The sequence below is a fragment of the Zeus faber genome (assembly GCF_960531495.2).
Source record: "Zeus faber genome assembly, chromosome: 19".
In the NCBI taxonomy this organism is placed as follows: domain Eukaryota; kingdom Metazoa; phylum Chordata; class Actinopteri; order Zeiformes; family Zeidae; genus Zeus; species Zeus faber.
Genome location: NC_137206.1, coordinates 17,013,391 through 17,038,391, shown reverse-complemented (window position 1 = coordinate 17,038,391; position 25,001 = coordinate 17,013,391). Strand labels below are relative to the sequence as shown.

Sequence of the window (25,001 nt, the reverse complement as noted above, 5' to 3'; positions counted from 1 at the left end):
CACACTCAGCCCATACAATCACCACCATATGTAAACGATACAGTGTTCTGACGTCTTGACAGGCCACAGAGAATACAGAGTAAACTTTACACTGAACAACATAATTATTCGTGGCGTTAACGCCTCGTCTGGCAGCGCGGCGGCCATTACATCCAGTCAGTCACAAGGAGACCGCTGCGTTCGAACAAATCCACACCCGAGACGTCAATTAAAAGAAGAAAAAAAAAAAAAGAGAGAGAGAAAAGTTTATCAATTTCAGCTGAAAAGGTCTCAAAGCAAAGCGCGTTCTGCCGTTGATTTCATTTGTTTATTGTTGTACAGCCCTTTGTTTTCTGTCTTTGGTTATTTATTATTAAACTATCGTCAGAAGTAATAATGATTGAAATAAATTTGCTGAGGAATGATCGTGATCTGATAATGAGTATATATTATTTAAAAAGGTAAATATATAGTATATATACAGTCTATATATATATATATATATATTTTTTTTTTTTAATTTAAATCCATTTAGCTTGTTTGCTTTTATACTGCTGCTATGTGAATGCATTGTATTCACGTTAAGCACTTTGTGCTAGGTGCTATCAATTAATTATTTTGATATTATCATGTTAAATAATAATAATTTATTAATATAATAATTTACTTGATTTTATTTATTATTTTTATTTTTATTCTTATTATCTTTTCATGTTTTTTAGCCTTTGATTTCGATGCTTTTATCATTCTTTGCTTTCATATAATGCATTTTATACCATATTAAAATGTCTCTTTGGTATGAAAATTTTTTTTTTTTTGTTTTTCTGTTCAAACCTGAGTCAGAGCACGAAAAGATTCAACTTAAAATCATCTCAGAGAACTGAGCAACGCGACAAACGTCGCCCCAAACGTCCAAACGGCCAAGAAGCTGACATTATAAAGACCCATCGCCTCAGTGCACCGCTCATCTCTTTTCTTTTTTTCGAACATCCTCCCTCCCTCCCTCCCTCCCTCCTACCTCCTTCCTCTCTCCCTCCTCCCTCCCCCTCCTTCAGCAGAGTACAGCACCATCCACAGTCCATCAACCCCCATTAAAGATTCAGATTCGGATCGATTGCGCCGGGCCTCGGATGGAAAGTCACGTGGCCGGGGACGGAGGAACAACAACCCGTCACCGCCGCCCGACTCCGACCTTGAGGTGAGGGCCCAGCGCCGTTGCCGTGGCGACAGACAGCCGCGCCCTAATCCACTTAACTGGGCTGTATCGACTGGACGGGGGCATTAATTCTTAAAGATTTGATTCCTTAACTAAACTAAATGGGTTATTCATGCATTTTGGATCGGGTGACTTTGCAGAACAAATATCTTATATAATAGTATCTCACTTATGCATGTATGAATAATAAGTGCTGAACCGGGCGTTACGGTGAATAACGCATCCTAGCCTGCGAGTGGGTTTTAGGACTCCCTGGTATGCCATTCGTCAAAATAAACCCCTAACGATTCGGGACGTCTCTTCATTAATACCATATGAATTTCAAAGTGGCTGATAGCTAAGAGCGTCCCCCGTTATAGCACTGACATCATGGTGTGTTAACATATCTCGTTAATTAGTTTGTCACTATTGATCGCACTAATGTAAAGGGCAAGGGATGGATGTGTGTGTATGTGTGTGTGTGTGTGTGTGTGTGTGTGTGTGTGTGTGTGTGTGTGTGTGCATGTGTGTGTGCGCGTGTGTGTGTGTGTGTGTGTGTGTGTGTGTGTGTGCGTGTGTGTGTGTGTGTGCGCGTGTGTGTGTGTGTATGTGTGTGTGTGGTGGTGGTGGTGGTGACCAACCCCAAAAGCAAATGGATCCCGGTCCCAGCGGCACACAAATACATGCTCCCGGTACTATTGACCGAGAAGGGATCACCTTGCAGACCTACAGAGTGCACCATTGATTTTGCTCTCTTTTCCTGTCTTTATTTATTCTTCCCTTTCGTCCCTCTTCCTCCTTCAATCTCCCCAGCGCGTTTTCATCTGGGACCTGGACGAGACGATCATCGTCTTCCACTCCCTGCTGACGGGCTCGTACGCCAACAGATACGGGAGGGTGAGTGAGATCAGTGGACATTAAGAGAAAAAAAGGAAAAAAGAGGAGGCGGGAATGAAGTCGTGACGGGGAAAAGTTCGGCTGTTTTTTCTGGCGATTCTGCTCTTTGCGACTGACTCAGGGAAAGGAGTTGTCCAATTTTTTCCGACTCTCGGTTCGCTTGATTCAGTCGGTCGGAAGAGAGTCAGAAGAGTTCTCGGCTCTGAGTTGTGGATGGAATTCTCGCAAGAACCCTTCAATTCCGTTAGAATTGTTTATTCAGTAGGAATGCCTCCGCAAAGTTACCGAGTCACGAACGAACGACTCGTTTGGCGGAATGGCGCTAGGCTCCTGCGTCGTTTAAAAAGCTCAGTTCATTGCGAGTGAATCGTTTGCGAATCTCGCAGCGCCGGTGAAGTGAAGAAGTGGTGGATTGGTTTCGGTCCATGGTGCAGAACTCAATGTACAGATAATTGTTTTTTTATTTTTTTATTTTTTTTTTATTTTAATAGTCTCCATGAGTCCTGGCATGCACAGGGCTGCTTTCTGCAGCTGTCGCAGCTTTGCGGCCGCAACAGTTGCAGCCGGGTCGTCTATTGACACGTCTTAAGTGTTCCTTTCTCCTCCAGAAACGCCTCGTTGTTAGGCTAATTAAGTGCCTCTCAATCCAGCCCTTTCAGGCCACCTTCTCCCAAGAGGAGCCCGGTGCAGGGCCCGATACCCCCCGAATATAATGTGGTCCAACCCCTCTTAAATACCAATTGTATTATTTCATAATTATGGTTTTGAAACACGTTAAGTATTCATATGGTGTAAACAGCTGAGGCTATTATTGTATTGTTGTATTGTGTGTGTGTGTGTGTGTGTGTGTGTGTACGTGCGTGCGTCCGTGCGTGCGTGCCTGTGTGTGTGTGTGTGTCCCTGTGCGCGCACGTGTGTGTGTTCGTTTTTAAATGAATCAAAAACAGGTTTACTTTCTTCGGCTTTGCTATTTGTTATTTCATTTAAATTGCACTTTTCTATATTTATTCTCTCCAAATAAACAATTTGGGGGAAATAAGACCTTCTTCCATTCTCATGGATGTTGGGAGGTCCAAGGCTCTATATAGTCCTCACTATGAGTGCATCAGCCTATCAACCTTTCCCTTTTCGGGTGACAGTTAGTGCTTTTTATTTGTATAATATTTATATATATCATATATATCATACAAATAATAAGCACTTATTATGATCCAAAATGGAAAAAGTTGAGGTAAAAATATCTCTAAATATTGCCAGAGCAATAACCTATGTATCAGTTTATGTGTATTCATGGGGACTTGTGTGATGTTTGTCTGGAAAATCGGCTTAGGGTTCAAATTCAAGCACTCAATAATCAACAGATATTCCGCTTTTGTTTTTATTTCGTCTGGGGACAGAGCCCACCTTCGCCAGGTGTGTTTTCGCTGTGGATTTGTCCTCATTTTGATGTGGAGATGACATGTCTCCGTGGCCCGTGCTCTGCTTTGTACTGGGATGAGGGGCTGTTTGAAGGGGGCACTGGTTTGTTTTTGGGGTGAAAGAGGCCGGCCCCGCGACCCTCCACTGTTTATTTACTCTATCCTGAGCCCGGCATGCTGGGTAAAGAGAGAGCAGCTTATGGTCAAACACACGCGCACACACACACACACACGCGCACATGCACACGCACACACACACAGGGCCCCTCTGAAACAGGAAACACTCGTGGCTCCATAAGGACCCACTCCGTCAGAGCTCATATGGGACGTGACAGCCGCTGAAGGCTCACTCTCTGACGCTGGCTTATTTGCCCCCCCCCCCCCCTCCTTCTCTCTCTATCGCTCTCCTCCCTCTCCCTCTCTCTCTCTCTCTCTCTCTCCTTTCCCATCCTCTGTCTGTGTCAAATAATGTTATTATTATCAAGAGCTAAACCTAGAAGTGGGAGACACCATTCCGCCATTTGTGTGTGGTTATGTGTGTGTGTGTATCTATCTATCTATCTATCTATCTATCTATCTATCTATCTATCTATCTATCTATCTATCTATCTATCTATCTATCTATCTATCTATCTATCTCTCTGTCTATCTGTCGGTCTGTCCAAGAGCCGTCAACAGAAAGTCACCAAACCAGTGTGTTTTTTCCATCCTACTGAGTCACTCTGAGCTTTATTATAAATAGATCTACGTCTCTTTCTCACACATACACACAAACAATCACACACTTTCCCTCCCTCCCTCTCTCTCTCTCTCTCTCTCTCTCTCTCTCTCTCTCTCTCTTTTCTCTCTCTCTCTATCATTCAAGCACACACTCTCCTCCACACACTTATCGGTTCTTCTTAATTGGCATCGAGGCGGCTCACCCCCGTGAAGCTGACGGCCGGGGCCAGCTGTGCCTCTAGTGGAGCTGGCGGGGTCCGGAGATTAGGGAGGGTGGGGTGGGGGGTTGGTGTTGGTGGGTGGGGGTCCATGGGGCCGGGGGGGTACTGGCGGGCGGTGACATCCCGGGACAGGTGGTGCTGGGTGCAGTGACAGCAGCTTGTGTTCCTAACTCGCTCACTGACTGATTGTTTAGCTTTAATTGGAGAGGATTGGTCCGAGGCTCCGGGGGCCACGCAGAGCTTCCCCACACCACGGCTTTCCCACCAGTCCCAGGTGGGGAGAGGGAGTCAGTGCAGTGGTTCCCAACCTGTTTTCTGCCACAGCCCACCACTATCCCGTTTTCCACGAAAAATGTCACAAACAGGCAGAACTCTGCTTATTATTATGGCCGACTAATTGTGGCGCAAAACTCGCAAATGATTCGTTCATAGCGAACAAATGTTTTAAATGAGTCAGGAGTCGGGAGTCACTCAGGTAAAAAATGAAAAACGGTCTCCACATTTGGCGCAATTCATATTTAATGTGACTGATTTACGCTTTGCATTTCACCGAAACAAATAATTTGAACCAAATGAAATGATTCTTGTGAGAATTCTATTCATAATTCGGAGCCAAATCGACTCTGCTGACTCTTTTTCATCGTTCAGGCATTCCTCCCTCGCTCACCGTGCGTTACACCGACTGAACCAAATCAACAAAGAGTCTGAAAAAACAAAGGCAACATTTTTAATGAGTGGCTCATCATGGACCGAATCATTCCCATCACCATTCCCACTAATACTTCAATATCTCACTCTCTCAAACGTAGCACAAAGACGCCATTCTGTCTGAAACTGATGAATTAGCGCAGCCTTGCAATTTTGATCTAGCAACACAACAGCGGGTTTCCATCATTAATGTATTTCAAGTTGAAGTCGAAACACATTCACGGCGCACCAGCGGTTATAAAACGCTGAGATAGTGGATTTTTTTCGACCTGTGTGGCGGTGAGGGCGGCGTCTTTTGTTTTCGATGAGCTCGGGGCTGAAGCATTGATCGGAGCCCGGGTGGCTTGAGAGAAAGTAGGCGACAAACAGACGGAAGCCGGCGCCGAGTTCTCCTTGTGTGGCTCGTTGTGGGGAGCGACAGCTAATCATCCCGTGGATCAGGTGCGTCTTTAAGGTGGTTTAACCCGGTAATCCCCCCCCCCCCCCCTCCTCCTCATGGATCGGCCCTGGACCGCCGTTAATACTCCCCCCCCCCCTCCCCGTAAAGCCTCTCCCACAGCCCCGCCATTGTCTCCCTCATCCCTCCCCGTCTGCCGGCGTGATTAGAAATTCAAGATGGCACATTTCTGTTTGTTGAGTTTTTGTTTGAGTGAAAAGGGAAACGAAATGTCTAAAATTGTGTTGTGTTATACATCGATTTAATCAATATATTGATATAATATCGATATTGTGATACAGTATGAGACTGGATATCGCCTGGGATTTTGGTTCGCGAGGTATCCAATATTGTCTTTTCCTGCGGCATTACATCAAAAAAAAAAAAAAGAAATCTTCGAAACTCTCGATCGATATTCTATATTGATCAATATCTATATTAGCGATATCGAGGTATTCCGTAAAAAAAAGAAGTCATAATTGATTTAGTCAGTATCGGCTTACTGAAAGGAAAGCCCAATGTCTATGAGGGTTTTCTGTCTTTGAATAACTTTATTTATGACGGTATTTTTTTCTTTTATTAGTGAAAATTCAAAGGTATCGCACCAGTCCTGCAGCTTATTATCTACACCCATCCCTTTTTTTTTTTTTTTTTTTGAAGATAGGGAAGAGGAAAAAAAACAAAACAGCGCACATTGTCGCAGCTTCATTAACTATTTACACAGCGGTTCGCTCTTCTCTGGGTGTTATCTTACAAGGCGGTGTCACCGTTACAGGGCGGATCGCGTTACCGACGGAGAGATCGCGATTTGACCAAAAACAATATTTGCAATTGCGCCTAATCCGAGCGGAGCATCATCATCAATACTGATTTTGGAATTAAAAACTGCAGATTCTATTTTTATTTTTTTTGGAGATATATCAGCGGAGGCACTGTTTTCCTCTCACATCCTGGAGAGCGGTGGTTCATGGGCCAGCCGTGTGGGGAACCTGGCTTTTCGCCACACAGTCGGCCCAAGGGACTTGCCCTACCTTTTGACTGCGTTCACTCAAGTCTTTGGCGGTTTCTGACAACTATTCTGGTCCTTTTTTTCGGGAGGGAGGGAATCGTAAACAAAGGTATAAAACTCTCTTTCAAGTGCGTCAAATGTCCGCTTCATGGGAAGGAATTCAGGAGAATTCCCACAGTGTCGTGGAATCCAAAGTCCCGCGTTGTAGCTGGACTTGATCTCCTTCGGAAGATAAACGTAAAAGAAAATGTTCAAAAAGGGAAGGGACGGCTGCTTCCTCTTGCTGTTATTTATTATTCTTTCATCAATGGATTTCCTTTTCTTTTCTTTTTTTTAAGGATCCGCCCTCGTCCGTCTCACTAGGCCTGAGGATGGAGGAGATGATCTTCAACCTGGCGGACACGCACTTATTCTTCAACGACTTGGAGGTACGTTTCAATGACTCTCTCGACCTTCCGCGGTCTTTGATGGGTTTTTCCAAGTAATATTTGAGGTCCCAGATGGTTCCTGAGATGTACATACATAGATAGATCCCAACTCCCGGCCAACCGACCAACCCAGGGGAGTGTATACATTACATTTTAAGAAGAAGAGCAAGAACAGTCCATTAAAGTTTCAGCCCAAAGCAGCGACAACCGTTAGCGGTGAGCGAGGTATTACCTCAGAGCCCGAGGGGGGGCATGAATTTTACATGCGCTGTCAGTCTCCGTCATCCTCCATACCCCCCCAACCCCTACCCCAAACACACACACACACTCGTACACACAACCTTCCCTGCACCCTAGCGGTCCCTTAGCGGGCGGACTGCAATTTGTCAGGCTCTAGAGTTTCGGTTCTGTGGGCTGGGTGCGGCTGTCCACCACCACCCCCAGACCCTTCAGACCTTCCAGACCCTCCAGACCACCGCCCCAGAACCCCCACCTAACCCCACCCAAAACCACCCACCCCCAACCAGCTAATCCATGTACAGTTAGTGTAAGATCGGCCCCTGGGGGAACAGGGATAGGAATAGAGGGATCAGGGTTTGGGGTTAAGGGGGAAAGGGGGGAAGGTCTCAGAGGGTTAAGCAGGAGGTGGTGGTGGTGGTGGTGGGGGAAGGGGTGTGCATTGGTTACAGCCACAGACCAAGGGGGTCCCAGGGGGGTCCTAGATGACCCTATAGAGCTCCCACCCCCATATGCTAGACAGACAGTTAGGCTAGACGGAGCCTGCCTGGAGTTTTTTATCGTCAATAATCATGTTTAAATGTGGGGTTTTTTTTATATAGGTTTATGGTATTTTAATTATTTTATTTGTATACAGCACATTTCATACACAAGGGCAAATCTCACTCTCACAAGGGAAAAAGTGCATTATATACAGTATGGCATAAAATACATCTTGTGAAAGCAAAGGAGAATAAATGCATCGAAATAAAAGGGCTAAAACAGATAATGAAATCCCAGAGACATGGTTGTGAAAGTGCAAATAAAAAAAACATGCCTACACACTTAAACACGGCTAAACCTACACTACACCCTCTGTCAGAAAATATGGTCTTTTACTGCTACATATCTATTTTATATATTTTATTATTATTATTAGTAGTAGTAGTAGTAGAAGTATTACTATTATTATTATTATTATTATTTATAATAATAATAATAATAATAATAATAATAATAATAGTAATATTCAAATAATATTAGTAATGTAATTGAAATATTTTCAATTTAAGTTTAAATTTAAATATCATAGGTGCTTTGCTTATGCCGCTAAAGCAAATATTTTTTGTTTCTGTATACAAGATGCAAAATAAGTTTGATAAAATACTTTATTTCATATTCAAATTTTACACTGTCTCTCTTTCTCTCTCTCTCTCTCTCTCTCTCTCTCTGTTTCTCGGTGAATCCGATCCCGCCTTCCCTCGGCGTCCTGCGCAGCTCTGACCTCGCAGGAGGGAAATGTTTTGTTTGATACTTAAAGTGCGAAGAGCGCTGCGGCCGCGCTGCCAAGTCTCATTAGTCCCCACTGTGTTCTGTGGCTTTTACATGGAAAGGGAGGGAGAAAGAGAGAGAGAGAGAGAGATGGAGAAAGAGAGCGAGAGAGAGAGAGAGATGGAGAGAGAGAGAGAGAGAGAGAGAAAATACAGACAGGCGAGTGACGGAGAGATTCCGAGCGCAGTCATCGTGATCAAAGTTAATTGGCTGCAATTGGCTGCTTAAATATTTCCTTATGCCGCGGCCCTGGTGTAGGATCTGCACTTTATTTCATAGACGTGCCCCCAATCATTTCAAAAAGAAGAGAGAGAGAAGAAAGGGGGAGAAAAATGGCCGCTTGTGACAATGTCTTTAAATGTGGTTTTTCGCTCAACATCTGTCCCGTGTTTTGATTTCTTTTCATGTGTGATGGAACCGTTCACAGATGAATTGGCAGCTCCGAGCGCCTTGTAAAAATGATGCATACTATTTCTTCTGCTCTATCTCAGTAGAGCCCTGAATTACTACCTTTCCCTGTGATGCTTCAAACACATTTCCGCTTGTTCCCTGCTCAAGCTGCAGCAGCAATCTGCAGGTTTTCATGCCATGAGCACGTTTTTATTTTTATTTTAATTTCATTTAATTTCATTGGATTTAATTGGATCAGATCACAATAATTAACTCAAATTAAACCAATTTTCCTATTCAACCAACTTTTCCGCATAAACTTATCGTCCCATCCTGGATCGAGATCGCATATTATCATAGGAAGTGATTACCCAGGCCCATTAGTTAAAGGGTAGTAGTTTAAAAAAAAATTTTTTTTTTTTTTCCTCGACTTTGACCATTTTTGCCAATTCCCGCAATTTTACTACGGGAAAAAAATACCCAAAATACAACCGCAGGGACTGATCATTTAATAATTTTGTGTATTTTTGTATAATTTTCTCTTCAAATTTTGCCCTGATCGCCATTATTTGGGCAGCATATGGATCACTCCCGGCAGGCCGGTCCCTCCTTTCGACAAAGTGTTAAGTGGAAATTCCCACCAGTTGTGTTTCCGCTCCCGCCCCCCGCCCCCTTTCCCGATTTACAGTCCCCCCCATCCTGCTGCGATGGATTCTAAATGGAGTCCCAAACTATAAATACCGGCCGTGGCCAGCGGCAGTTATGTATTTAAGCATGTGCAGAAATGCATATGGTCCATCTAATTTGGTCTGAGCCATAAAGGGAGGACCCCCAGGGGCCGTGCAGCAACACAGGTGCAGGGTTCGCAGCATCCAGGTCTTTGCACTCCGCTTCGGGCTTCCCCCGCGCACAAGCGCATTAAATGCACAATATCAGCGTTTAAAAGTAGATTTTTGAAAACATTTATTAAAGGATAAACGGTAAAAGAAACGATAAATGAATCCATCGTGCAGTTGAAAAACACACAACGGCCCTTTGCAAGGGTCCCTAAACATAACGGTGCAACAGTGTGCTGGGTCTCATTGTGCCAGTGAGAAGCAAGCCTTATTTCTGGTGTTAACTACACGTGTGTGTGCGTGCGTGTGTGTGTGTGCACGCGCGTGTTTGGGCGTGGGTGCGTGTCTGTGTGCGTGTGTGTCTGTGTGTGTGTGTGTGCATGCGTGCGTGCGTGCAAGCGTTTGTGTGTGTGTGTGCGTGTTTGTGTGTGTGTGTGCGTGTTTGTGTGTGCATGTATGTGTGTGTGCGTGCGTGTGTGTGTGTATGTGTTGATAGAGCTGGTGAGTGACGATTCGGAGGAAAGTCATAAAAAGAAAGAGGGCATGCCGAAGGGGTCAACAGGGATCAGTTTCACCTCTCTCTCTCTCTCTCTCTCTCTCTCGCTCTCTCTCTCTCTCTGGCCTTTTTTTGTACCGCCGCTCTTCTCCTTCTCATGCACTCCCTTGCGAAATCTTAAAAGCTCTTGTGCGCGGTCCCTAAAAGCTCATTCTCAGGTCGGACACTTTCTCCATTGAGTACCTGATCATTTATATGATTGTGTATAAACAGACTGACAACCACATTTTTTCAAGTGTTGATTATTTGAGTTCACAGTTATATTTGGTGGGTCTCCGGAAAGGTAGCTCTACAAATGTTTCGAGAACCTCTGCTTATAAGACCCTCACACACAGCCCCCCTCCTCACATTGATCGTATTGATCGGCTGGAGGGTGGGGGGGTTTGGGGGGTAGTATTGGATGTACAGCACAATCTGTTTTTATCACCCTAAAATGCTCTGTGAGTGATGGGTGCATTAGTCATTCAGGTAATTCAAGGCAACACAACCCCTTATTGATATGGTGCTCTGATGTGTATTAATTGCCTGGTAAAAGGCCAGTTGAAGTTGGAAAACAAAAACACAATTTTCTCAGCAATGACGCGGATGCTAAAAGTTGAAATTTGTTTTTTTATTGTCATGCTTTATTAAAATAGTGTTTTATTACTGTCATGAGAGAAGTGATGTGGCATTTTAATTACCTTTTATTATTTATTTTACTCACTCATCACTCAAATATCTTGAAAAATTAAATTTGATTTATATATCTATACTATATAAACATATAGTATATATATATATATATATATATATATATATATATATATATATATATATATATATATTACCGCACTCTGGAACTATTAATTAGAAGTGGCGTGGTACTGGACGGTCAGGGGAGAGCCGTGTAATGAAGCCGCTGAGGCCGGGCTTGCTGGGACGACTGACAGCTCCGCTGTGAGCCGCGGTGTGAGTTTACTGTGGTCTGCAGTGCCCCGGCTAGCGCCCAGCTAGCTAGCACTATGTGGTGGGAACCTGGGGGCCGGGGGCCTCTCTCTCTCTCTATCTGGCCGGCCTGGCCGGGCCCCCCTGTGGTCCCCTCGCAGCGGGGGGACAAGAGTTGCCGTCACCCCCACCTTCCTCCCTCCCTCTCCCCTCCCTCGGTGAGAAAACAACCCTGCCTGTCTGGAGGATAAAGGGCATAGGGGCAAACCACTCACAGTGAGAGAGAGCGAGAGGGGAGAGAGAGAGAGAGAGAGACACGGAGAGGCTTCCAAAGGTGGAAACATTTTAAATTAGTTCAGTGATGCCTCCGCACGGTATGTAGCATTCTCCACATACACACACATTGGTCTCGACAAAAACGTGTGCGATCGTACAACTTATTTTTACCCATATATCTGCCGCCGTGGCCCCGGGGCTGGCTGTTAACGGGCGATGCTATGAAATGCTCGCTGACCTCCCCCTCGCTGCTTGTACGGCTCTCCAGAGCCTCTTAGCGCCAGGCCGGTCTGCAGGTTTTATGCCTCTCTGCAGGTAGTCAAGTACGGCTCTTGCTATTCAGTCAGCCATGTTGGCTTTACCACGCTGGCTTAGTGCAACGTGTAAAGAATAACTTTTGTGATGGAGTGTCTGGTGAGCTGTAGTGCTGCGGTGCCTTCGGAATACTCAATGCCTTAAATCAATTGGTCGGTCAGTCCGTCTAGGAAATCGCCGTATTGTGATCACAATAATTGAAGCCACTCCAAACCTGCAATTTTTGTCAAATTGACACAACTTTTCTGCATTAAATCGCTAAATCAACATACCGCTTACACTCCGCCCCTAAACTTGCAGATTGAAACAGATTGGAACAGAAGCAATCAGGGGGACTGAATTTTTGTTGAGGACCGTGTCGTCGCCTGCACATTTCGGTGGTATAAAATGTGTGCATTATCGCATGGGCTACTTTGCAGATGGCGGGCTGCAGGGCCTGCGCCGCCGATGTGTTTTGGAAAGACTAAAGAGGGAAAGTGTAGCCCTTGAAAGCTGCCCCTGTCTATCTTCTCTCACCAGAGAGCTCCCTCTGCGGCCTGGCCCGGCAGGTCCATTCACCAATAGCGGCTGAGCCGGGCTGGAAAACTGAACTTTGCTGACTTTTCGGATGACAAATGACAGCGTTTCCAAAATAGATTTCTTATCCCGCGTCAGAGAGGGAGACGCAGCACCTGCCCAGAAGCGACTCTAGAGGAAGGGAAACCGAAACTTGAAGGGATTTGTCCAGACAAAGGTCTTCTTGCCAGAAATAGTGAGGGTTCTTTTTTTGGGGTTAGGTGTGTTGCAGGGGTAAAAAAAAAAAAAAGTTTGAGATTTGATATTGCACTTAATGCTGCGCTCTTTGAGGTTTGGTTTGGACTTGCCACGGCTGAAAGAGTTCGTAACGAGAGGCAGTTCATCCATCAAACGCTGTTGATCTACTTCATACGTCGTGGTTGTTTTTACTAGAGGTGACCTATGGGGATGTGTCTCTCTTTCAATCTCCTCCAACTATTGCCTTCACAGATCATTTTGTACGAAAAAAAAAAACAAAAAAACCCTTTCCTGGGGAGTTTCTTACCCTCCCCTTCTCCTCCGTTCCCCGCTTTTTCCCCCCGGCGGTGTGAATTTGTGTAGGGGCGGCATGGGGTCCTCCTGTAACGCTGCTTTGTTTGGCGCCGCTGTTTGAATTCCGCGACTGTTCAAGCACAGATTGTGGATTGGAATGAAGTGGGTTCGAAGAACTCTCCTTTTGTTCCCCCACATCCTGTGGCTGACCCCCAGGTAATCGTCCAACCCTCCCCACTGCTCCTCCCTTCCCACCCCCCCACCCACCCCCCTCCCCCCGAGGCAGGGGGCGCTGGCTGCCGGTGGGAACAGAGACGGGGGAAGTTGCTGGGGGTCACAGGGGATGACAGCCTCTGCCGGTGGACTGGCGGCATTGAGAATCTGCGAACCGTGGACGGGCCTTTTTCACATGGCATTAGCCTGCAGGGCCACAAGGAATGCTCCGATGACGGCTGTTATCGCCCCTTCAGCCCCCGATCCACGACCCGGCACCGCCCATGCGCCCATCCACCTTCACACCCCCCCACACACACAACGACACGCACGGCTCACCTGTGGAAAAAACGGGACGGCGACAAATGGGGCGGCACGTGCCGTTTCTCAGGACGTTCGTTTCCTTGTGTCTTCTTTGCTGGAGATGGCGCGGCCGTGACTACGTTTTGGGTGATGTGCGTTGCTGAACACTCCCCCCCCCTCCTCTCCCCCACCCTTCCCCCTCCCTCTCTTATCCCGTCCTCTGTCTCTGACTGGTGCAGTCACCACCCTGAGCTCTTCCCAGGACTTACAGGAACACTCAGCGCCATCAGCGCTGATTGGTCAATGACAGATGAAGGGGGAAACAAAGAGCGCACTGAAGAGTTTTCTTGCCAATAAAAAAAGGTTTCAACAGACCAGGAAAAGGGGAGAGAGAAAGAGAGAGAGAGAGAGAGAGTGACGGGGAGAGATGGGTGTTACATTGGAAAAATGGGTGATTCAGAATGTGTTTCCCAACAATTCTCTACCATTTTCCTCAGAGAGTGAGAATCTGCTCATTGCACACAGTAGCCTCTTATCCCTCATCCCCCACTCAACGTCGGGGGGATAAGGACTGTCTGACTGTTTACTGAACCTCCCCAAAAATAAAATCAGATCTGAGGCAAAAAAGGTCGCTGATGAATTTAACAGAAAGACTAAGTGTTTGCGTTGGGAGTAATTGGCGAGGCTTCTGGTGGAGGGTCTTCACTGCCGCGTACAGTAGAAACATCTGGTGCGAGTTAGTGATGATTGTAGGTTTTACAGAGGCCACTATTTGCTCGGCGAGGAAAGGGAAGCAGCGATTCAAAGGGAAAAGGAGATGCTCGAGAAAATTCTGGGAAGTTCCCAAAATGCACCGCGATCTGCTACCGTCATGGAATTCTGTCCATTTCACTTGCTATAAATGAAGCGTTGTTGTTGCGCGTTAGTCTCGTACAACTCAAGCATCTGTCGGCGTTGAAGCCGCCACAGGAGAGGCACATTTAACCTTCGATGCAGTGATATAGTGTATTTGCCCCACTCGCGTTGAAGGACAATTCAAGCATTTCCACACCTAAAACGTATTCATCCAGTATTGAGAGGACTGCAAAACACCCGTATTTATTCCGAGCAGTCCTGAGCTACATTGTTTTCATCCGTTCTCCAACAAGTTCGGGGGCCGAGACATTTTGCCTATTGAATAGATTTGCAATTTCCACGCATCACGTCCTGCTCTGCTCAAACCCTTAAGGGTAATGGTTTCCAATCGTCAATATTTTCCATCCCTTATCGCTTCCCGTCCTGGAGTATGTCCTTTAGTGAGTCTTGAAAGTCCCAAACTTTCGGCGTTCCCTGCTACTTCCTACCATTCCCATCTGCACCGCTATAACACTGTACTGGAACCCGCCTGGAGCTGCCCCGTACCCGCTCGTTGGTCTTTGTGGTGTTTACGAGGCTTTCTGAAGTGGCTTCCTAATGAGTATGTGCGAGCGTTACTGTAAGACATTACCCACAGCCACCTCCTCCATTACTCCCACCAGTCCTCCCAAGGAGCCGGTGCAAGGGTTTATGCCAGACCCAGCGGGGAACAGTAATTGTTGGGGGGGGGGGGGGGGGGGCTGTGTGTTCTCCTCCCCTACCCCCACAACCACCACAGCTCTTTCCCAGGGGCCCCCGGGCCCCCAAAAACACAACTGTTAATTGAGTGTTTTAATATCCACCGAATTAAAAGACTGTGTAAACATGGTGCGAAAGGCAGGGCGAGGGGGGGGGGGGGTGGGTCTGGTAAAGCGAGACGCGCATGCACCGCATACCGTTCACCGCACGAATAAAGCACAACAAAGACGCCGCTGGTTGACAAGGACCCCCGTGTTTTACTTGGCCTTTCTGTGTTCGAACACATTACACATTCATTGCGGTTTGCATTGTTTATTGGCTTTAAAAAAAAAATAATTGGTCCAGCCCACGAAAATTCATTCATACCCAGGCAGCAGTTATCATAATAACATCAATTAGGCCCAAATTACACCGACATATTTTTTTGCGTGTAAGGTCATGTTTGAGTTCTGGGCCCGGCATTTAAAGTAGGCCCCTAATTAACATGCTGAGTAATATTGTTCTCAGATATCTGTTTTGGTCCGCTCTCGTAGCTGTCAATCTCGGGAGGAAACACACACACACACACACACACACACACATACGCAGCGCTCGGGTAGAACAAATGACCAGAAATCATTGTTGTCAAACAAGGCGCCGAGACACAATGTACAATTAGGCTTTGCAGTTCCAAATAAGCGCTGGTGAATGGCCCCGCACCGCTTTCAATGAGGTATCGGGGATTTTTTTTGCAGCCGGCTGATTGTGTCTAATTCGCGGCAGGTAATTTGGCGCTCAATAGAAGCATTCCAGTCACTTAAACCGGACTGGGAGTTCTCCGAATTGGACCTTTATGAGGCTGTCAACCCAGGGCAGCCTTTTTGTTTTCCTAAACAAACAGACGTGCCAATACTGATTAAGGTATTAAAAGCACTCCCTTCACTTTTGTCTCTTTAATCTGGTTTGGAGTGCTTAATTTGTCCCCCCTCCCTGTCTCTTTGAGATATGTTATGTGTGCATTTTTGTGAAAACACATCAATCAACTTTTTGGATCTGTACATTTAGGATGTTGGGGATGTCGGGATTCGGACCAAATTTCTGCTCTCTGAAATGCCATCTGATGAGCGTTTAAAAACAGATTAGGCGAGCAAAGCTTGGAGGGCCCCAACTATGTCTCCAATTGGCAGTCCATCTTCTGGAACGGAGCTCACTCAATGTGAGGTCACTTTGGACTCCCCACCCCCCCCCCCCCCCCCCCAGCCCCAAACTCTCTGCCCAATCTCCCAACCCCCCTTTACCGAGGCACCGGAGCCCGAGAGAGAAGGGGAGGGTAAGGGGGGGGGTCACGGGGTCAAAGTCTTTTCCTCTTCGGATCTCGGGGCTCGCTGGGAGAAGCTTGGCGAGAGAATGGCTGCATTAGAGCAGGGGTTGGGGGTCAAGATTTTAATTCTGTTAAAGAACAGCTGGTTTGAGTTTCTCCTCACGTCGCTCTCCCCTCCCTCTTCCCACAAATCCAGGGAGATGAAAAATTTGTTCGGAGGGGAACCAGTAAAATAAAAAAGGTTTACGGTCCAAAGCCCCTACCCTTACCCTGCTCTAGCATTAGAGAGGAATGCAATAACGTCAGCATTTGGCCCCGCTTAGATTGACTTAAAACAAGGAAGTCCTTTCTGTATTTGTGTGTCTTAACAGCCGGATGAAACTTAATTAAAAGGCTTGAAAAAAGGTAGGAAGGACTTTTTTAATACTATAAACGTTGAGAAATTCTCCCCCTTCAGCGTCAACTTCCTCAGAAACGGTTTCAATGTAACGTGAAACAGGTGAGCGCCTCTTGCAAAGTTATTGCACGCAGCACATTTGAACCTGGATCCATACCGATCAATCGCCCCTTCCCCCCGTGGAGAGATCCTCCGATCCTTCGGACATCCATTCTAGATATAGGAGGGTTTAAGGGTTAGTTAAGTGGACCGCTCACATTTCGTCAAAAGCCTCTTTACGAGACGATCGCTCGACCCGAGCCGCTGCCGCGGCAAAGTTAGCTGCGCGGCTAACTTTGCCGGCCACTCCCCGGTCCGGTCGCGAGGCGGCTCCGTGCGCAATGTGTTGATCTTTATGCCAAAGCAGGACTCCCTCACATTCGGGGCGGCGTGATGGGGCGCAGAGAGGGGAGGAAGGGCTGGAGGAGGGGGGCACTAAAGCGCTCCTATAAATGGAAAACTAATAACAGATTTTCAGTCTGCTCTCTCCTGCACCCCTCTGCAGGCTGGCTGGCCGGCCGGCTATCTAGCTCGCTGGCTGGATGGCCCTGGGGCTGTGTTGGTGTGTGGCGCAGCTGCAATCAGAGGTCATAATTTCATTGGCGGTTAGCATCAGGTTCAATTTTTCTAGTAGGTTACATTCACCAGAAAGTCTGGATTGTGTTACTGGGGTACCGGTGAATCAGTGCAGAGCTGCAAGAATCCCTCTACCTCTCCAAGAGGAGCCAGGCACCCCAAAGGGGAAGGAGTGTGTAGACACACACGGGCGCACGCACGCACGCACCCACGCACGCACGCACACACACACACACACACACACGCCACTGGTGCCAAGGCTATCTCTTTATTCATTCCAGTAACCCTCATACTGGAATGTAGACATATACAGTACATACATACTGTATGTATATAATTACTTCTATCCAGAGCTAATCAAATGCCATTCTCTGGAGTTTTTTGAGGTGGTCGATTGTGGGCTTAGTTGCTTGTGTCTGGGGAGGTTCAAATCTTGAGAGGCCCCCCCCCCCCCCCCCGGCGATAGGGCCAGGGGTTCGTCCGACGACAGAAACCGCGGGGTTTATTCGTCTCAGGGGGTAGGGAGGTAGGAAACGGATGCAGAGCGAGAGGAAACACAAGGTGGAAACAAGAGGTGGAGCAAACAGGTTGAAGTGTGGAAGAGGAAAGCGGTCCGTTCAAAATAATAGATATCCGGAAGCGAATGGCGTAGAGGATGGCCCAGAAATTGGAGGAATCCCAAACGGATTGTGCTGTACGGCCCATTTCCGCCACGCTGGAGTTTCCGTTCTGTGTGTTTCAGGAATGTGACCAGGTCCATATTGACGACGTGTCCTCTGACGACAACGGCCAGGATCTAAGGTACCGCCTCAGCGCTCCTGCACGCCCACTCCATCATTCAGCAGCAGAGGTGCCTCATGCCCGGTGCTAATAGGTTTCCCTTCTCTCTGTATAATCCAGTACATATAACTTCAGCTCGGATGGCTTCCACGCGGCGGCGACCAGCGCCAACCTGTGTCTGGCCACGGGCGTGAGGGGCGGCGTGGACTGGATGAGAAAACTGGCCTTCCGCTACCGACGAGTAAAAGAGATCTACACCACCTACAAGCACAATGTCGGAGGTAAACAACAACAACAACAACAACAACAACAACAATAATAATAATCAGGGTGCTGGGTCCTCTTTGTGCGTGTGTGTGTGTGTGTGTGTGTTTGTGTTTGTGTGTAAATGTTCATATTTCATGTGTGTGTGTGTGTGTAAATGTTCATATTTCGTGTGTGTGTGTGTGTTTTGGTGTGTAAAAGTTAATGTGTGTGTGCACGCACGTTTTTGTGTTTGTGCAGTTTTGTGTGTGTGTGTGTGTGTAAATGTTTGTTGTGTGCATATATTTATGTTTTGATGTGTAAACGTTTGTGTGTGAATGTGAGTGTTTGTGCGTGTGTGTTTGTGTGTAAATGGTCACATGGGATGTCTGGGTGTGTTTTGGTTTGTAAATGTGTGTTTGTGGGTGTGCACATTTTAGTGTGTAAAGTTTAAGTGCGTGTGAGTGTGTGTGTGTGTGTGTAAATGGTCACATGTGATGTCAGTGCACGTTTTGGTGTGTAAATGTTTATGTGTGTACATTTTTGTGTGTGTGTGTGTGTGTGTGTGTGTGTTTGTTCAAAGGCATGTTTTAAAAAGCGCACACACCGCACCACTTGGTCAGGGTAAATTTTGCAGATTTCAGTGGTATTTGGGGGTCTGGTCCAACCCAAACAATGTTCCCCTGCGTTTCAGGTCTGCTGGGCCCGGCTAAGAGGGAAGCCTGGTTGCAATTGCGAGCAGAAATTGAAGCCTTGACGGACTCCTGGTTAACACTGGCATTGAAAGCACTAACATTAATCCACTCAAGGTAGTACTCCGCTAAGGAAAATTGTAGCCATTCCCAAAACTGCACACATATATATAAACTAGCATGTGGTGTAAATAAGTGAAAGCCAGTCAACCAAACTATGTAAGAAAACGTTTTTTGTCTCTCGGACAGACTGTGTCTTGTTTTTAAAGATGGCGCGCTGACAGAGTTGACTTGGCGCCTTTAATTTACCCTTTGTTCATCTCCCGTGCTGCCTTTGAGTTATTTTGAGCGATTCATCTGTTCATTCGTTCGCTCGTTCGTTCGTTCATTCGTTCGTTCATTCACTCATTCATTCATTTTCTCCCCCTTTTTGGCTCAGATCAAACTGTGTGAACATCCTGGTGACCACCACGCAGCTCATCCCCGCCCTGGCCAAGGTCCTGCTCTACGGCCTGGGCACCGTCTTTCCCATCGAGAATATTTATAGCGCAACCAAAATAGGTAAAGACGGCCTTATTTTTTGGGGGGGTTGGGGGGGTGGGTGTTGTCTGCTTTTCCCAGTTTTCCACCGTCTCGTTAAATTGCAGAGACATCGTTTTTGTGCAGCGGGCACGATGTGTGTACACAGTAAGCCATGCGTACTATCTGTGCGACGGGACGGAGGCGTTGATGGGGTGGCAGATTGGGACACCGGAGAGGCTTGAAGTTCCACCCGAAGCCTAATCAGCCTCGGATTATTTTCCTGGAGCTAGGCCTGGTCTGGGCCTCCCCGGGCCCTTTGCGCTGCTCGGGCCGTGCATATGAAACCACTTGTGCACATTTATGTCATTCCACAGCAAACCCCCCCCCGCCCCCCAATCCTTCCTCTCTCGCACTGTTTCAAATGCAAAATAAACATCGAGCTTCACTCCTCCACCGTTTCTTTTTTTCGGGGGGGGGCAGGGCGGGGGTTGATCGGAGTGGAGTGAAGCGTAGCTTAGGGATCCTCGGAGCCTTAAGCCTCCCGGTTCCTCCATCCACTCGGGGCCGTCCCGCATGTGAGACTGATTTAGCTGGTTTAAGTCCATTTGTCCCAAGTTTGGGGAGGAGAAGGACACAGTTAATGCTTTTCAGATTGCCTTTATCTGGGGGGCCGATCTTATCGCGTCCCCTCCGCCGAGTCCAAAGTGTTTACACTCCGTCCTGCGCCGAACGCGCCGGGTTTTTTTAAAGGGGCGCTCTCGTCCGCCCCGAGCCTCCGCTTCGACTTGACGGGCAGTCGTCGTCGCCCCCCACCCCCCACCCCCCCCCAAAAAAAAAAAAACCCTTCTCACACCCTGCCGTTATGTCCTCCACAGGGAAAGAGAGCTGCTTCGAACGCGTGATCCAGCGGTTCGGGAGGAAGGTTGTTTACGTGGTGGTCGGAGACGGCGTGGAAGAGGAGCAAGGCTCGAAAAAGGTAAGAGGCGCCCCCGGCACGGGCGCCGAGCCTCGCCGGCACCGCGAGAGAACGCGCGCTGATGGGAGACCGGTGGGGGGGGCCCCGTCCCCGAAGGGTTCGATCGGGTTTTCCCGCGAGGTCGGGAGTTCAGCGCTAATCGCTCCGAGCAGCGCACAAAACAAACCTGCCGCGGCCCGCGCAAAGAAAGGAGCCGGGGCACTCCTCCTCATCCTCCTTACTTTACTTTATCCGTTTATCCTCTTACGGGCAGTCCGAGTATAAGGGGAGAAAGCCTGCAGTTTGTAATCAGCCCTCGCCCTCCTCCCCCGCCATCTCAGGTTTACAGCAGCAGGGGAGGGAGAGCTTCGGCATAATTATATATTCCCCGCTCGGTGCCGTGAGCGGCGTTGAATACTCGCACGTGAAACGCTAGACAAGGCCCTTTCAGGCACGTCCGAGCCGCAGCGTAAATACGACGCGCGCGGGAGAGGCTTAAACCTTTGTTGTCGACGAAAATTAGAAAGAATGCGCCACAGAGAAAAGGGGGGGCACGCGATGGATTTCGTCCTCTAGTGTCTTTCCAGGAACATGACAAATTCCTGACTTTCTGATCCGACTCGCCCCTTCTTTTTTTTTGGTTCTTTCGCCGGCGCTCTCTGAAGCTGGAATTCCTCCTGTCGGCTCTTGCCGAGGATTGCGCGATCGGCCCCCTCTGCCAAAATTTAATGTCGACCGCATGCCACCTGCGGGGCCGCGCACCCCAAAATACTCATTAGCTAATTAATCGGCGGGGGGAGGAACACGCTTCTCCGGCGGGGTTTCGGCCCGACCGCGCTGTCACGCCGAAGACGCGGCGGCTCCCTTTGAATAGGGCTCCAGATCCCTTTCACCTGTTTCCCAGTAAATAATGATGGAAGGAACGAGGGGAGAGGGGGGAGGGAGGAGGAGGAGGAGGAGGAGAGGAGGAAGCCGGGGGAGTGATTTTTCTCCACATTTCACCGTGGTTGAATATCACTGTAAACTAATAGCTTCTTTATCATGAAAGGCAAAGAGAAAGCGGGGGGGGGGGGGGGCACGGTCCGCGGAGACGAACCAGGAAAAAAATGTTTTTCCGCCGCCCTGAGTTGTGAGAGCGTGACATTGATGGAGGGGTTGGGTGTTTTCTTCCCCCTTGTCAGAGTCCCATGACGCACCGTGCGGTAAAAGGTTTCTGTGTCAACATCAGAGAGGAACGTGAAATAACACGACAATTTCACCCGTCAGGAGGCGCAGATCAGACGTGACACTGCGTGGAACTACAAAAGCAAACGTCCAAAACGCTCTCCAACCCAAAAAAAAGAGAGAGAGAGAAGAGAATTCACGATTCCGCCTCCAGTTAATACCAAGGCCAGGAGGCGGGGGAGAGAGGGGGAGAGAGAGAGATAACATCTAGAGCTTTTAAACTTTAAAGCAAAGACAATTTACAAAACAAAAAGCTAAGAGCTTTTTAAGGGTCAGCGCCGGCTCTGCTAGGCGGAACCCTCCGAGGCCATGCCTTCCTCTGATAAGGCGGGGGGTGATGGCCTCCGCACTCTGAGGGGGTGCGAGGGATCCTACCTGACAAGCCCCTTCCATTCTCCCCCACCGACTTGGGTTTCCTCCCCCGGCCTCCGGCTCGGGGAACAACAGCTCATTTGCGGCGTCCTTAACAGACGCTGGCAGGCGGGGGGGGTTCACCCAGAAGACACCCGGGGGCCGCTCGGTCCTGTTGGGGTGAGGTGGCGCTAATGGGTTAGCTTGGCAGCGGGACGCGGCCCGTCTGGCATTTGACATTATGGAGACGACGTCTACGAACGGAGCGTCGCCAAAAAAACGAACCGGAGGCAGTTAAGGGCGTTGTATTCATTTTAATGTTTTTCACTGTCGTTGGACGAGACCGTCGGGGAAGTTCCCTTGACTGTGCTCGTTGCCTGTGCGGCCTGAAATCTCCTTCGGCAGTTCTGACAAGATAAGCTAAAATAAGATGAAATGTTATGCCTTTTGTATTTACAACTTAAAACTTGTATATTTGATCATATTTTTGACAGAATTCTAAATCAAACTTCTGTCCGGGTGCCAGCCCATGCAAACACATGTATGGTGAAAAAAGAGAGAGCTTGTCGCTACTCGAAAAAGTCACACTTGTGGTGGTAGCAGACGGGGCAATCTCCTGCTTGGAGTGTCCCATTGGCCCCAAGAAGCGCTCTGCGATCTGCTACGCAGCGGTGGGAAATGGAGTCAATTAGATACCTCGACAATAAAAACACATTTGCCTTGTTTGGGAGTAGAACTCTGCACCGGAGCAGCGCCACAGCTCCGATCCCCTTTTTTTTTTTTTTAGGCAGGCTTTTATTTGTTCGTGTAGACCATGCCGCCTGCATTTATTAGCGCTCAGGTTATTTGACGACCGGTTTATAGTTGAGGAAATACAGTATGTACAAATCTACGGACCGAAATTAACAGGGAGTAGCACTATGCTCAACTATCCTCAGCCCAATATGGGCAGGTGGCAGGTACGCTAAAGTAAAGTACATATAGTATATAGCCAAAAATAAATATATATAAATTATATATATATATATATATATAATTTTTTTTAACCAAAAATTAATAGTCTGTGTATATAGTACATATACACAGACTCAAATTCCTTAAAAAATATTTTAGGCCAAGGCCTAAAAGGCCTATATACACAGCAAAATATCGACATAAAAAGCTATTTGTACACATAATTAAACAGGACGTTGTGTCATGATTCTTTCCCTCCTTCCCTCAGCACAACATGCCCTTCTGGAGGATCTCCAGCCACTCGGACCTCATGGCCCTGCACCACGCCCTGGACCTGGAGTACTTGTAGCAGCGTGGGCGCCGCCGCCGTCACCGCCGCCGCCGCCGCCGCCGTGGTCCGGGTCCAAGCTCCAGGCTCCAGGCTCCAGGTTCAAGGTCCAGGCCCCCCGCATCGTTTCACCTTGGAACCTCCAGCTCCGGTCCCACGCCCGACGCCGCCCGACGCCAGAAAGAGAGAGAGAGAGAGCCCCCCAACCCCCCCCTCCACCCCTTCCTCCTCCCCGAAAACAGGAATGAAACAGGAGGAGGAGAAGGAACGACAGGAAAAAAAAACCAAAAAAACGTAGAGAGAGCGAGAAGCTGAGTGACACGGTCAATGTGCTGACATACGGTCACATTCGTCTTAACCCTGTTTTTTTTTTCCCCTCTCTTTTCTTTTCTTATGGGGGGGGGGGGGTGAAGGAGAGAGAAAGGGTTAAAAAAAAAAAAAAAAAAGTGAATTTATGGCGCTTGCAGCTGCTCGCTCGCCCCTGGTTACTGTGAATCGGCCGCTTTCTCTTTTTCGTTCTGTGGCCGTCAAAGTGTTTTACGGCGTCTCCCTCCGCCCCCCCCCCCCCCCGTCCCGTCCCCCCCCGTCCCCCGTCTGTGCCGGGACTCTGTTTTGGGTTCACACCTGTGAGCTACCGGCTCCTCACTACTGCTGGCGACAAAAACCTCCAAACCTCCAAAAAAAAAACCACCCCCACATCGGCTTTTTCACTCTGTCCCCCCTTTTACTCACCTGCCCCCCTCCCTCCACCTCCCCCCATCGCTCTCACCCTCCACTTTGGGACAGAACAGACCAGAGGGACGGGGGACTGGAACGTGCTTCTTATTTATCGGGCGAAAGGAAGGTACCTCATACCGAGACGAAAAGAGACAAAAGAAAAGACTTTGTGCCTTTTTTTTCCACGTTACACGAAAAAAAAAACAACAAAAAAAAAAAACAACAAGTACTTTTTGATTTCCACCCACGGCGAGAGGAAAATGAAGAGGAAGGATAAAAGGGGGGAGGGGTTTTCTAAAATAATTTAAGAAAATTAAAAGAAACTTTTATTTACAACGCTAGGACAATCGTGTACAGAGGATCTTTTTTCTTTTTTTTTTTTTTTTTTTTGGGAGGGGGTTGGGGGGGGGGTGTGTGTAAATTTGTAATCACTGGACTATTCCCTTCCTTATATTCTGTTTCAGTACGTGCTCTGGAAAAGTGGCGGTGCTTTTTTTTTTTTCCCCCATTGAAGTTTAAACAAATTAAACCGGGAAAAAAAAAAAAAAAAGGGGGGGGGGGGGGGCGTCTTCGAGCTGCCTCAGTGTTGATGTGTTGAAAAGGGTTTTGTTCGCTCAAACAAATGTATAATATGATGATAACGGTGGGGTTGTTTCTTTTTTGTGATAAATTCATTTTGTCAAGACCAAAAAAGCATGGATGTCCAAGTGTCAATCATCATTTCATTTTTTCGCCACTGATGTCTCAGCCTCATTTACATCTCCATCACGCAGGTCTCCTCCAGTCCACTGCAAGTGTCCGTCCTTCTTTTTTTCGTTTTAAGTGTGCAGCTCAGAACCTGCGTCCCTGTGGCATTTCACCAGCTTGCAGCCTCAAAAAAAATAAAATAAAATAAAATAAAATAAAATAAA

The 25,001-nt window shown here is 47.7% G+C and overlaps 1 protein-coding gene across 6 annotated transcripts in view; it reads left to right on the top strand.

Annotated features, from left to right (window-relative positions):
- Nucleotides 1-24,439, top strand: part of eya1 (EYA transcriptional coactivator and phosphatase 1) — an 80,081-nt gene extending 55,642 nt beyond the window's left edge. For all 6 annotated transcript variants that reach the window (XM_080020699.1, XM_080020697.1, XM_080020698.1 and 3 more), the window contains 9 exons: nt 1,035-1,177; nt 1,988-2,071; nt 6,922-7,011; nt 18,067-18,125; nt 18,225-18,385; nt 19,042-19,156; nt 19,479-19,600; nt 20,437-20,537; nt 23,314-24,439. In XM_080020699.1, the coding sequence (XP_079876825.1) occupies nt 1,035-1,177; nt 1,988-2,071; nt 6,922-7,011; nt 18,067-18,125; nt 18,225-18,385; nt 19,042-19,156; nt 19,479-19,600; nt 20,437-20,537; nt 23,314-23,394 (956 nt within the window). In that variant the 3' untranslated portion in view covers nt 23,395-24,439. The remainder of the gene's footprint in view (nt 1-1,034; nt 1,178-1,987; nt 2,072-6,921; nt 7,012-18,066; nt 18,126-18,224; nt 18,386-19,041; nt 19,157-19,478; nt 19,601-20,436; nt 20,538-23,313) is intronic.
- Nucleotides 24,440-25,001: the final 562 nt, after the last annotated feature.